Below are 13,135 nucleotides of genomic sequence, written 5' to 3' on the forward strand. Positions count from 1 at the left end.
CCAGTTCTTTATTCCCCATTACTACTCCTCCAGCCTCATCTTCTAGCAGTCCAATGTCCACTCTTGCCTTTCTCTTCCCTTTTAGATATCCAGAAAAAGCTCTTGTAATCTAGTTTTATATTACTAGTTGGCTTTCCCTCATATTTCATTTTCTGCCTAATTATTGCTTTGTCAGTTATTCTCTGCTGGGTTTTAAAGGCTTCCCAATCCTCTGGCTTCACCACATTGTATGCTTTTCCTTTCGCTTTTATGCTGTCCCTGACTTCCCTTGTCAGCCATGTTTGCCTCATCCTCCCCTTAGTCTGTTCCTTCTTCTTTGGGATGAGTTTCTGCTGTGCCTCTCAATTTACCTCCAGAAACTATTGCTATTCTGCTCCGCTGTCTTCCCTGTATGGCTCCCCTTCCAATCAACTCTGCCCAGCTCCTCCCTCATGTCTTTGTAGTCACCTTTACTCAGCGGTAATACCGTTACATCTGATTCCAGCTTCTTGCTCTCAAACTGCAGGGTGAATTCTGTCATGTTATGATCATTGATCCCTAGGGGTTCCTTCACCTTCAGCTCCCTAATCAAGTCCACCGCATTACACATCACCAAATCCACAAAATGCAAGTGTTGGTCCAATTATCATGCAAAGGCTACCAATTCAATCTGTCCCCAGTGCCCTACCAAGCAGATTGGAACTCCTAGCTTCCTAGACACAGACTCACCCGGTCAAAGATTTGGAATGGGAATCGCTACAGAAAAGGAGGGAAATAAATAAATGTTCTGTAGATGGTTGGAAGTGACAGAACTGAAAACCTGGTGCCCTCAGAGAATCCCTACAGGGCAGAAGGAGGCCATTCAGTCCATCATGCCCACACTGACAAACATCCCACCTGAATACACCCCAGCCCCATAACACTGCAAGGGGCTTTTACCACGGCCAATCCACCTAACCTACGCATCTTTGGACTGTAGGAGGAAACCAGAGCACACCCACGCATACATGGGGAGAATGTACAAACTCCATACAGACAGTCACCCAAGGTAGGAATTGAACCTAGGTCCCTGGCACTGTGAGACAGCAGTGCTAACCACTGAGCCACCACGCCACCTAGCATCCTCAGTAATGACAAAACATGAGATAGCCATCCACACAAAGACCACGGGTTGAATTTCCCACCACTTGTAGTGTCTTTGGGCACTGCCGTAAAAGCTGGGAGAAAAAAAAATCAGATTCAGAAAGGCCGAGTCATACTTCCGGAGGTGCTCTCCTGCAATGAGATTAAGGTTCCATTTTGACATTGGGCATGATAAATATTGAGTTTGATTAAATTCACCGCGTAATATTTATTGCTCTTGACGCTTCGCATTCTTCTGCCAGTTACCTCCCGCCTGTGGCCTCTTATCACATTTCAGTCTTGTTTGCCGAACAGCTCTTGCAGAAATGTACATTTGTTACTCACGGTCAGACAGGTTGGAACACAGCTCAGGTGTGGCTAGTGCTGGCTTCTCTCAGCCGTGATTACACTCAGACACAAACTAATCACTGCCACCTCTGTCAGTGAGCGACAACCGACCAGTCCCTCTTCAAGAAAGCCTCAGACTAAGAGATCATTGAGCAGTCTCCTTGAACCCATGGACAGCACACTGGAGAATGATCAGGTACGGCTAACATACAAATAAGAGTCTCTCTGTAAACCGTGGAGTTTGTTTCAACTTGCTCAGGAATGACTGAGCTTGAAACCAGCAGGCAGAGAAATGTCAGCACTCAAATCCGACAATTACTCCATTTCCATCGCAACTCTTTAGAAAAGATCTCTATCCCTATTTAATCCTGCTTTTCCCTCAAGGAATTTTCCCTGTGGAAAGTTTCTGGTGTTATATTCTTCCATTGTTGTCGGTGTAAAATGCAGAGTAGGTTTTAAACTGATCCCAGAGTGGAACATCATTTAAATGCTGACTTACAAACTCTATCCTTGAGGTCTCGCAGGCCCTATTCTGTATTTAACAGATCAACCATGCAGAATATCTCATCCCTGCACAGGTAGGACCTGTTGTGTTCTTTGGTTGAACACAACCATACCAAACGCAACACAAGGCAAACAAAACACAGTGTTGTGGGCTTATTTGAAGATGAGAGTTATGCAGAAAGTGGTAACTAGGCGGAAGTTTAGACATGTCTAACCTGGAAGACTGCTCGTGGATGGGGGGTTCTCACCTGGTTGTACATCACATCCTGTCTTGCGGTGGGTAGAGATGGACAGCAGTTTGAGGCACAGTCCCTTGAGGGTATATTAACACCGCGGCAGTAGCGCACTGGGAGGCTGGCACAGTGCAGGAATCCCATGCCTGAACCCGTTCTGTGATATGTCCTTTGAGTTGATGCAGTGTTGTTGTTGTGGACCCCACAACTGCGTCTTGTCCAGGCGACTAAGTACATGGACTATTCAGTCACCATCCCCTGCCTTCTCAGAGTATTCTTCCAAAGGTACAGCTATGAGCCCCGACCTGACGGACTGGGACATAAAGCCTGTCCTTTTTTTAACGCATTGGGGGGTGTGGGTGTGTTTCACTGGTCATCCTAATTGCCCAGAGGGCATTAAGAGTCAACCGCATTGCTGTTGGTCTGGAGCCACATGTAGGTCAGACCAGGTAAGGACAGCCGATTTCCTCCCCTAACGGGCATTAGTGAACTAGATGGATTTTTATGACAATCATTTCATTAGACTCTTAATTACAGATTTTTCTTCATATTGAATTCAAATTCTATTATCTGCCATGGTGGGATTGAACCCAGGTCCCCAGCTCCTCTGGATTAAATAGCACAGTGATAAAGCCACCAGGCCATCAGCTCCCCGCAATCGCTGAGTGCTTCAAAATGGCATACAGCCCTGGGCATGCTCAGTTCACACACCAACTTTAGTCAGGGCACATTCCTGAACCAGATGCATTAAACCAGGGCCTACTTGAATTCCCTTTCTGGTATTAGATGCAAACAGCTGTCTCTAAGTAGACGGCAGGAAGTTAAGGTCAGCAGGAATGTATAGGTCAGAAGACGTTTCCCCTTATTGTAGAGTGAAGCTGTGGAGGGTGCTCCTGCCTACCTCTGAGCACAGACTTCCCTATTGCCATTCTCATTCCCCAGCCCCACTCTGATGGCTGTGACTCCGAGGGAAATATGCGTTTTTCAAAGCCCGAAGGTTGTGAGTTCAACTCCCACTTTGGAGATATGAGCCTGATCTCCCCACTGAGGTTCCCAGTGCAGCACTGAGGGCGTGCTGGCTTGCCAGAGGTGTTGTTTGAGATAGACATGAAACTAAGATGCTCTTTACCCCGGTCAAGTACTCCTGAAAGATTCTGTGACACCTTATTAATAAAAGAAGAGGTCAGTGCTCAAGACAATGATTGTGGCTGACCCACCCTCCCACCCCACCGCCTTTAAAGGGAAAAGTGTCACTGTGGAGCACTCCTTTAAAACAGAGCTTCTCATGTTCCTTTCAGAGAGGAAAGGAGTTTTAGGTTAAACATAAACCTTTCTGTTTTGTTCATTGACTCAACATTTTGGAAGGCCAAATACTAGCCTGAATGGCAAACAAGTGATGAATGGATTCACACACTCATTGAGCCAGTGAGTCCAAGGGGTGTGACCTGATAAGGAACCAAAGACTCATGACTAATCCCAGGTGAGAGAAAGCTTCTGTGTAGGACAGTCCACAGTGAAGGACCCTAGAGGCGGCCAGAAAATTGCCATTCTCTGGAGACAAGGTTAAAAAGCTACTTATTGGTGACGATATAAGACCATAAGATATAGAAGCAGAATTAGGCCATTCTAGTCTATTCTGCCTTTCGATCAAGGCTGACATGTTTCTCAACCTCATTTCCTGTGTTTTCCACCTAATGTTTGATCTCCTTATGAATCAAGAACCCATCTATCTCTGTCTTTAATGCAGTCAATGACTTGGCCATAATAATGGTTTCTTGACAAAGTGAGGAATCTGACTGATGTGTAGAAAATATTTTAGCAACATTTTAAAAAAAAATCACAATAAGTGTGTGGAGCCCAGACGGTAGATATTTTCTAGCCAGCTTGTTTGAAGATGTTACCACACACCTCAGGAGCAGGTAGTTCTTGAACTTAGGCCTCCTAGGTACAGAGGCACTGACATTACCATGCACCACAAAGAGTCCCTACCTTCAATAGTATATGCTGTGAATCTGTTACTGGATGGATAGATAGAAAGAATGGAAGAATAATTGGGTTATTAAAAAAACGAATTGCGATGGCAATTCAAGTAAGACAAATAGTCACACTCCACGAAATGGTTTCAATTTATATCGTAAAATCAAAATGCAAAATAAGAAAATGGCTGTGGACATTGAAATAGATAAGTAGTTACAAGTATGTGTCAAAATGCAAAATAGGGACTAAAGAGAAACAAGATATGGCAGCCCATCTTGCAGTGTTGTAACTCAAAGATGCAGATCTGTCTGCAGTGGGTTAGCATTGGGATTTTTGTCTGGGGGTGCTGGGGAACTTCCCCTCTGACATAACTCTGCAGACAACAGTACCTGTCACCAAGTCACCCTGTATTTACACATGAACAGTTCTTGTCTTTAACACTGCCTTTGTGTTAAAGAGAGACCAAGCGAGAGAGAGAGACCGAGACTGATAGAGAGAGAAACTGAGACCGAGAGAGAGACCGAGACTGAGATTAACTCATTCAGAGTCAGATGTCACACAAGTTATAGTCCAACAGGTTTGTTTGAAATCACAAGCTTTTGGAGCGCTGCTCCTTCGGTCACCTGACAAAGGAGAAGCGCTCTGAAAGCTTGTGATTTCAAATAAACTTGTTGGACTATAACTGCTGTCATGTGACCTCTGACCCTGTCCATCCCAACCCAACACCAGCACTTCCACAACATAGCTATCAGGGCGTTAGCATCTCTGACACTCCTGTTGTTTTGTTTTCAAATCTCCTGGTTTTTTTTTATTTTTTTCTCCCCACACTACCACCGAACAGCAGTAGTGCTTATATTTTCCCCAGCACCCATGTCATGTGTGTGTAGGTGTGTGTGTGTGTGTGTGTGTAGGTGTGTGTGTGTGTAGGTGTGTGTATGTAGATGTGTGTGTGTGTGTAGGTGTGTGTGTATAGGTGTGTGTAGGTGTGTGTGTGTGTATAGGTGTGTGTGTGTGTATAGGTGTGTGTGTGTGTGTGTGTAGGTGTGTGTGTGTATAGGTGTGTGAGTGTGTGTATAGGTGTGTGTGTGTATAGGTGTGTGTGTGTAGGTGTGTGTGTGTGTGTGTGTAGGTGTGTGTGTGTGTATAGGTGTGTGTGTGTATGTGTGTGTAGGTGTGTGTGTGTGTAGGTGTGTGTGTGTGTGTGTGTGTGTGTGTGTAGGTGTCGGACGCAGTGAACAACAACAAATGTGGAAATTTTTATTTATATTCCACCACCAGGAAGAAAGGAAAGATCCGAGTGGCCAGAGACAAACCGTGCCCTTCTCAGAGGCCAATGCTGCGTGATCAAACAGTGAAGGGAAGGGCAGGGATTAAATCAAAACAGACTTGGAGGGGGGAAATAATACGCCCCGTTCCCTGAACGGCTCGAGCGAGTTAGTAGACACCGTGTGCTCCTTCTCCAGAGACACCCGAGCACACACATAACCACAGAAGAAGGGCAGGCAATTGGCCATAACGAACCCCTCCACGTCCCGCTGCCTGAACCTCATACTCCTGTTTATTTTTTAAAATATTTTTTTCTTCTTTTACCCCCATACCGCCGAAGTGCGTATTTTTTCCCCAGCACCCATGGTGTGTGTGTGTGCAATTGTGTGAGACACAGTGAAAGGCACAAGGTGCACGAATCTTTATTCAATTTCCACCACCAGAAAGATAGGAAACCACCCCGAGTGGCCAGTGACAAGCACTGCCCTTCACATCAAAGGGCAATGCTGTGTGATCAAACAGTGAAGGGGAGGGTAGGGATTAAATCAAAATAGAGTTGGAGGGAGAAATATTGCACTCCACTCCCTGCGGCGCCCACCTCTCCCTGAACAACTCCAGGGTGTTGGTGGCCAACGCATGCTCCTTTTCCAGAGACACCCGGGCTCTAATGTAGATACTCCTGTTTTTTTTTTCTTTTTTTCCCGGGCTCTAACGTATTGAAGCTTTTTTTTTAGTGCCCTTCTCTCCATTTTTTTTTGTTTTTTTTTAACCCCCACACTACTTGAAGCTTTTTATTTTTTTATTTTTTTTCTTCTTTTTCCCCCACACTACCGCCATTTTTTTCCCCAGCACCCATGGTGTGTGTGTGTGCAGGTGTGAGACACAGTGAAAGACACAAAGTGCACGAATCTTTATTCAATTTCCACCACCAGGAAGATATGAAAAACACCCGAGTGGCCAGTGACAAGCACTGCCCTTCAAACCAAAGGGCAATGCTGTGTGATCAAAACAGTGAAGGGGAGGGTAGGGACTAAATCAAAATAGAGTTGGAGGGAGACATAATGCACTCCACTCCCTGCGGCGCCCACCTCTCCCTGAACAACTCCAGGGTGTTGGTGGCCAACGCATGCTCCTTTTCCAGAGGTACCCGGGCTCTAATGTAGATACTCCTGTTTATATCTGTCAGCCGGGGCTCCCTGATTGGACCAGATTAACAGCCCCAATCAGCAAACTCATATTTTATGAGGTTCAGCTAGCTGACCTCGTTACAATCACTACATCCTCTTCATCTACAAGTGGAACAGACCATTTAACATCAAGATCTCACAAAATAAAGATAACAATCGCTGTGAATCTCTAACTCCTGGTTAGCAAGGCCGTGCGAAAGATAAAGGAAACAAGACATTCGGTTTTATTCCGAGAAGAATAGATTTTGGAAGTTGGGAGGCTATTCTAAATGTCTATCCAATGTTGGAAAGACCACAATTACAATATTGTATACTGTTCTGGTTGCAATATTATCGAAGCATAGAAAATAGGTGCAGGAGTAGGCCATTCGGTCCTTCGAGCCTGCACCACCATTCAGTATGATCATTCCTGATCATGCAATGTCAGTATCCCACTCCCCCTTTCTTCCCAGACCCCTTGATCCCTTTAGCCACAGGGACCATATCCAGCTCCCTCTTGAATATATCTAACAAACTGGCCCCAACAGCTTCCTGTGGGAGAGAATTCCACAGGTTCACAATTCTCTGAGTGAAAAAATTCCTCCTCACCTCAATCCTCAGTAGCTTATACCTTATTGATAAGAGCATAATAAGAATATGTCATGGTGGCTCAGTGGTTAGCTCTACTATCTCACTGGGCCAGGGACCTGGGTTCAGTTCTAGCCTCGGGCGACTGTCTGTGTGGAGCTTATTCATTCTCCCTGTGTCTGTGCGGGTTTTTTCCAGGTGCACTGGTTTCATCCCGCAGTCCAACGATGTGCAGGCTAGGGTGGATTGGCCATGCTAAATTGCCCTATAGTGTACAGGGATGTGTAACATAGGTGGGTTAGTCCAGGGTAAATGTAGAGTAGGGTAGGGGAATAGATCTGGGTGGGATACTCTTTGGTGGGTTGGTGTGGACGTGTTGGGCCAAATCTCCTGTTTCCACATTGTAGGGATTCTATATAAAAAGAAGTAAGAACTGGGAGCAGGAGTAGGCCATCCGGCCCATCGAGCCTGCTCCACCATTCAGTAAGATCATGGCTGATCATTTTGTGGCCTCAGCTCCACTTTCCCACCTGCTCAATGTAACCCTTAATTCCTTTACTGTTCAAAAAAATACTATCATAGCTTTAAAAACATTGACTGAAGTAGTGTCAACTGCTTCATTGGGCAGGGAATTCCACAGCTTCACAACCCTCTGGGTGAAGAAGTTCCTTCTCAATTCAGTCCTAAATCTGATCCCCCCGATTGTGAGGCTAGGCCCTCTTGTCCTGGTTTCACCTGCCAGTGGAAACTTCCTCTCTACGTCGATCTTATTTATTCCCTTCATAATTTGATATGTTTCTATAAGATCCTCCCCCTTCATTCTTCTAAATTCCAATGAGCATAATCCCAGCCTACTCAAGAGCCAACCTCCTCAACTCCGGAATCAACCTAGAGAACCTCCTCTGCACCCTTAGACTGTTACCAAAAAAGGTATAGAAGCATTGGAAGGGAAGCAGATGCGATTTCCCGGGAATGTGTGGGTTTACCTGTTGGGACAGGATTGACAGGAAGTGTCCATTAAACCATAACACAAAGGAATGGAAGTAGACCATTCAGTGCCTTTGACTGCTCTGCCATTGGAATTAAGACTAATCTGAAAAATCCTCGGCCTGCCTCTATCTCAGCCTTGAATAGACTTAATGAGCCTGCCTTGACACCTCTCTGTGGTAAAGAATCCCACAGCTTCACTATGTCTGGAAGAAGAAATTCCTCCCCATCTTCTTATTCTGAGAGAATACCCCTTGGTCCTAGACATCCCACAAATGGGAAACAATCTGTCAGCATCTATCCTGTCAAACCCACTAAAATCTTTATGTTTCAATAAGGCTGCCTCTCATGCTTCTAAACTCCAATGAGGCAACCTTTCCAACCCCAGAATCAAACTTCTCTGGATTACCTCCATTTCCTTAGATCAGGTGACCACAACTCGTGCATTGCACAGTTTTAGCAAGACTTCCTTATTTTTGAATGACCCTCCCTTTGAGAGAGAGGCCAACATTCCATGTGCCTTCCCTATTACCTGCTGAACCGTGGAGATTGACATTCCGTAATTAAATATTCCTGAAGAAGGGCTTATGCCCGAAACGTCGATTCTCCTGCTCCTTGGATGCTGCCTGACCTGCTGAGCTTTTCCAGCAACACATTTTCAGCTCTGATCTCCAGCATCTGCAGTCCTCACTTTCTCCTATTCCGTAATTATGTACAATGATTCCTAAATCCCTGTCTGCAGCAGTTTTTCATTCCCCATTTAAATAATATTTGGCTCCTTTATTCTTTCGTTAAACTCACATTTTGCCACATTATACTCCATCTGCCAGCTTGTTGCCCACTCAGTTGGGTCTGTAGCCCTCTGCAGACTCTTTGGCGCCATCCTGATCACTTGGCTTCTCACCTATTTTTGTGCCACCCATGAACTTGGCAATAATACATTCACTTTCCTCATCTGAATCATTAACAACATATTTTGTAAATAACTGTGGCCACAGCACTGATGCAAAGTATTTATTCAACATTTTAAAAATTCACTAGTGGGTGGTTGGCATCGCTGGCTGGGTCAGCATTTTTCCCCGTCTCTCGGAACAGTGGCTCAGTGGTTAGCGCTGCTGCCTCACAGCGCTAGGGATCTGGGTTCTATTCTAGCCTTGGGCGACTGTCTGTGTGCAGTTCACATATTCTCCCTGTGTCCATGTGGGTTCCCTCCTGGTGCTCCAGTTTCCTCCACAATGAAGATATGTAGGTTCGGGGGATTGGCCGTGTTAAATTACCCAAGTGTGAAGGGATGAGCAGGCTAGGTGGATTAGCAATGGGAAATGCAGCATTATAGGGATTATGTGGGATGGTCTTGGGAGGATCGGTGTGCACTCGATGGGCCAACCCCCTCAACTCCAAGAATCCACACTGTCGGGATTCTCTGATTCCATCGATACCCTTGAGAAATTGGTGTTGAGGTGCAGTCCATGTGCTGTAGGTTGGCCCACAATGCCCTTAGGGAAGGAGTTCCAGGATTTTAACCCAGCGACAGTGAACGAGTGGGGATATATAACCAAGTCGTGGTGGTGAGTGGCTTGGAGGAGAACTTGCATGGGTGGTGTTCCCATGTAACTGCTGCCCTAGATCTTCTAGACAGACATGGAGGTGGATTTGGAAGGTGCTACCTTAAGATTCTTGGTGAGTTACTGTACGGCATCGTGTAGAAGGTACACACTGCTGCTGCTGTGGATCAGTGGTGGATGTTTGTGGATGTGGTGCCAATCAAGCTGCTCCTTGTGTGTTGTTGGAGCTGCACCCATCCAGGCAAGTGGGGAGTATTCCATCGCACTCCTGACTTGTGCCTTTTAGATGGTGGACACAATATGGGGAGTCAGGAGGTGAGTTACTCACTGTAATAATTCGAGTCTCTGACCTACTCTTGTAGTCACTTATTTATGTGGTGAGTCCAGTTGAGTTTCTGGTCAATGATAATCCCCAGGATGTTGGTAGTTTGGGATTCAGTGATGGGAATGCCATTGAACGTCAAAGGGACATGGTTGGGTTCTCTCATGTTCATTGAGTGGCACCTGTGCAGCACAAATATTACTTGTTATTTATCAGCCCAAGCCTGACGGACTTTGTGGAGTCAGGGGGTGAGTCACTTGCTGCAGTATTCCTTCCCTCTGACCTGCTCTTGCAGCTGGAGTATTTATAAGGCAACTGGGTTCCTTTACCATTTCCTGGTCCCCTATCATTATTTCCCCAGCCTCAAGCTCCCAGGACCTATGTTCGCTTTGGTCTCTCTCTCTCTCCCTTTTCATGTATACAATAGAGTTATTACAATCCTTTCAAAATTACGTGTTAATTTATCCTCAAGGTTTATGATCTTTTTTTTGTTTTGGTCACCTTTGTTAGTTTTTAAAACTTTCCCAGTCCTTTGGCTTCCCACTAATCTTTTCCACATTGAATGTTTTAACTTTTGTACAATTGTTAACTTCTTTGGTTAGTTTATACCCTTCCTAGGATCCCTCTTCCTCACTAGGATATATCTTAGACATGAATCATGAACTATTTTCTTAAACATTGTTTAACTTCCATTATCAAACACATGAAACAAAGGAAAAAAACTGTATGAGGGTGGTGTCTAGAGACCGGAAAAACTTCTCCCAGCCATAGACAGTGCCAGTGATCAAGTCTCTGGGTACAGCTTACGCCCAGGTATAGGTATAGCTGGCAAGACTAGCATTTGTTGTCTATGATAATTGTCATAGAGTCATAGAGTTGTACAGCACGGAAACAGACCCTTCGGTCCAACCCGTCCATGCTGATCAGATATCCCAACCCAATCTAGTCCCACCTGCCAGCACCCGGCCCATACCCCTCCAAACCCCTCCTATTCATATACCCATCCAAATGTCTCTTAAATGTTGCAATTGTACCAGCCTCCCTTGACCTAAGTACCTTAGCATTTCAGCAGTTAGTTAAGAATCAATCTCATTGATGGCAGATTTCCTTCCCTAAAAGATGTTAGTGAAGCTGATGGGTTTCCACATCAATGGATGATAGTTTAAAGTTCACCATCAATGGGACTAGCTTTATTTGGCCTATTTATTAATTGAATCAACTCTCATCAGTGTCTTGCTGGAAGCTATAGTCATTCAGCTGCAGGGCCTGTCCCCATAAGAAAAAAGAACATGTCCAAGAAACACGACAGTTTGAATTAAGCAGGAGCTTGGACAACAACAGCTCCCTGGTGTGTTATCCACAGGGAACCCTTGACCAATCAGAATTGAGGTACACCCACACCAATCAACCACACCGCCCCGTGGCCCATCATTTCAACTCCCCCTCCCACTCTGCCGAGGACATGGAGGTCCTGGGCCTCCTCCACCGCTGCTTCTGCACCACCCAACGCCTGGAGGAAGAACGCCTCATCTTCCGCCTCAGAACACTTCAACCCCAGGGCATCAATGTGGACTTCACCAGTTTCCTCACTTCCCCTCCCCCCACCTTACCCAGTTCCAACCTTCCAGCTCAGCACCGTCCCCATGACCTGTCCTACCTGCCAATCTCCCTTCCCACCTATCCACTCCAACCTCCTCTCTGACCTATCCCCTCCACCCCCACTCCCATTCACCTATTGTACTCTTTGCTACCTTCTCCCCAGCCCCCAGCCTCCACCCCCACCCCCCATTTATCTCTCCACCCTGGAGGCTTCCTGCCTCTATTCCTGATGAAGGGCTTTTTCCCGTAACGTTGATCATCCTGCTCTCGGATGCTGCCTGACCTGCTGTGCTTTTCCAGCACCACTCTGATCTAAACTCTGGTTTCCAGCATCTGCAGTCCTCACTTTTGCCCAATCAGAATTGAGTTGACCATCCAACCAATCAGCAGACTTTTCTCACGCTGCATGAATTGCTGCTCCCTTTGAGTATTCTTGCATCTATCCTGAAGAGTGCAAGGTGAAAAGCTGTGACAATACGCTTTCCTGTGTTCAACAACAATCTGGAATTACAATTTATTCAGCAAGGTGAGGATTCTCTCTGTAACTGAACAAGATTTCAAATTATTCAGCAGGATAGGATTTCTCTGTGTAAATGGACAGAGGTGCTGGCTGTTCAGCAGAGTTAGGATTCTCTGAGTAACTGGATGAGACTTCCATTTTAAACTGACAGGGTTTATTCTGGTCCATGAGGATAAGAGTTTCTCACTGTATGCTTATTTTCAGAGTTCCTGTTGATTCAGCGAGGTACATAAGGGCAGCACACCCTATGAGTTGCCCATGTACATGATCGGTGGGTGGACCATACTGAACTGCATGAATTCAGATAGCTATCTCCTGCAGTGTCACAGTACAGAGTCCCTGTTTGATCAACTATATTGGAGTTAAAGCATTGGTGATGGCAATTTGTGTTTTTACACATTATGCCCCACCCTGCTCTAAATCAATCATAAACTTTGACCAAGTTGGACAATGTTTTGTACAGTTCAAAGTTTTGGACCATATCTGTCCCATCCTCAGTAACATTGGTCCGGAGATAGATTTTCTCCACAACTCTGTTATGTGTTTGGGCAAGTTTGCCATAAGTGTGTACATTGCCACGCGTGGGCTGCATTGTACCTTATTGCAATCATTAGTCACCTCAAAAGGATAAAGGCATTTGGAGAGGGCTGCAGTGAAAGGATTTAGTGCCTAAGTGTTAATCATCAGCAAACTTTGGAGGTTGGCTGGAGACAATTTACTCTTATTTTGTTTTAAATTGTGGATCGAAAGACTAATCCCCTTATTCTGAAGGGATTTCTCTTCAAGAGGATGCATTTTAGATGTGCAAATTGTACAAGCTTTTTATCCAAGAACATTTGATAGCAGTTTGAGGCCATTTGGCCCATTGCAGCTGTGTTTGCTCTCTGAGAGGGTTTTGTAATTGAGTCCCATTTCCTGGTCCTTACTTCATATCCTTTCGGATTTATTTCACTTTCCCA

General features: G+C 45.4%; 1 protein-coding gene across 2 annotated transcripts in view; it reads left to right on the forward strand.

Moving 5' to 3' along the window:
• The first annotated feature begins 1,442 nt into the window (after positions 1–1,442).
• Positions 1,443–13,135, forward strand: part of trpm4a (transient receptor potential cation channel, subfamily M, member 4a) — a 96,223-nt gene continuing 84,530 nt past the window's right edge. For both annotated transcript variants that reach the window (XM_072588700.1, XM_072588701.1), the window contains exon 1: positions 1,443–1,645. In XM_072588700.1, coding sequence (XP_072444801.1) covers positions 1,619–1,645 — 27 coding nt within the window. In that variant the 5' untranslated portion in view covers positions 1,443–1,618. The remainder of the gene's footprint in view (positions 1,646–13,135) is intronic.

Source organism: Chiloscyllium punctatum, chromosome 18, assembly GCF_047496795.1.
Source record: "Chiloscyllium punctatum isolate Juve2018m chromosome 18, sChiPun1.3, whole genome shotgun sequence".
NCBI classification, from domain to species: Eukaryota; Metazoa; Chordata; class Chondrichthyes; order Orectolobiformes; family Hemiscylliidae; genus Chiloscyllium; species Chiloscyllium punctatum.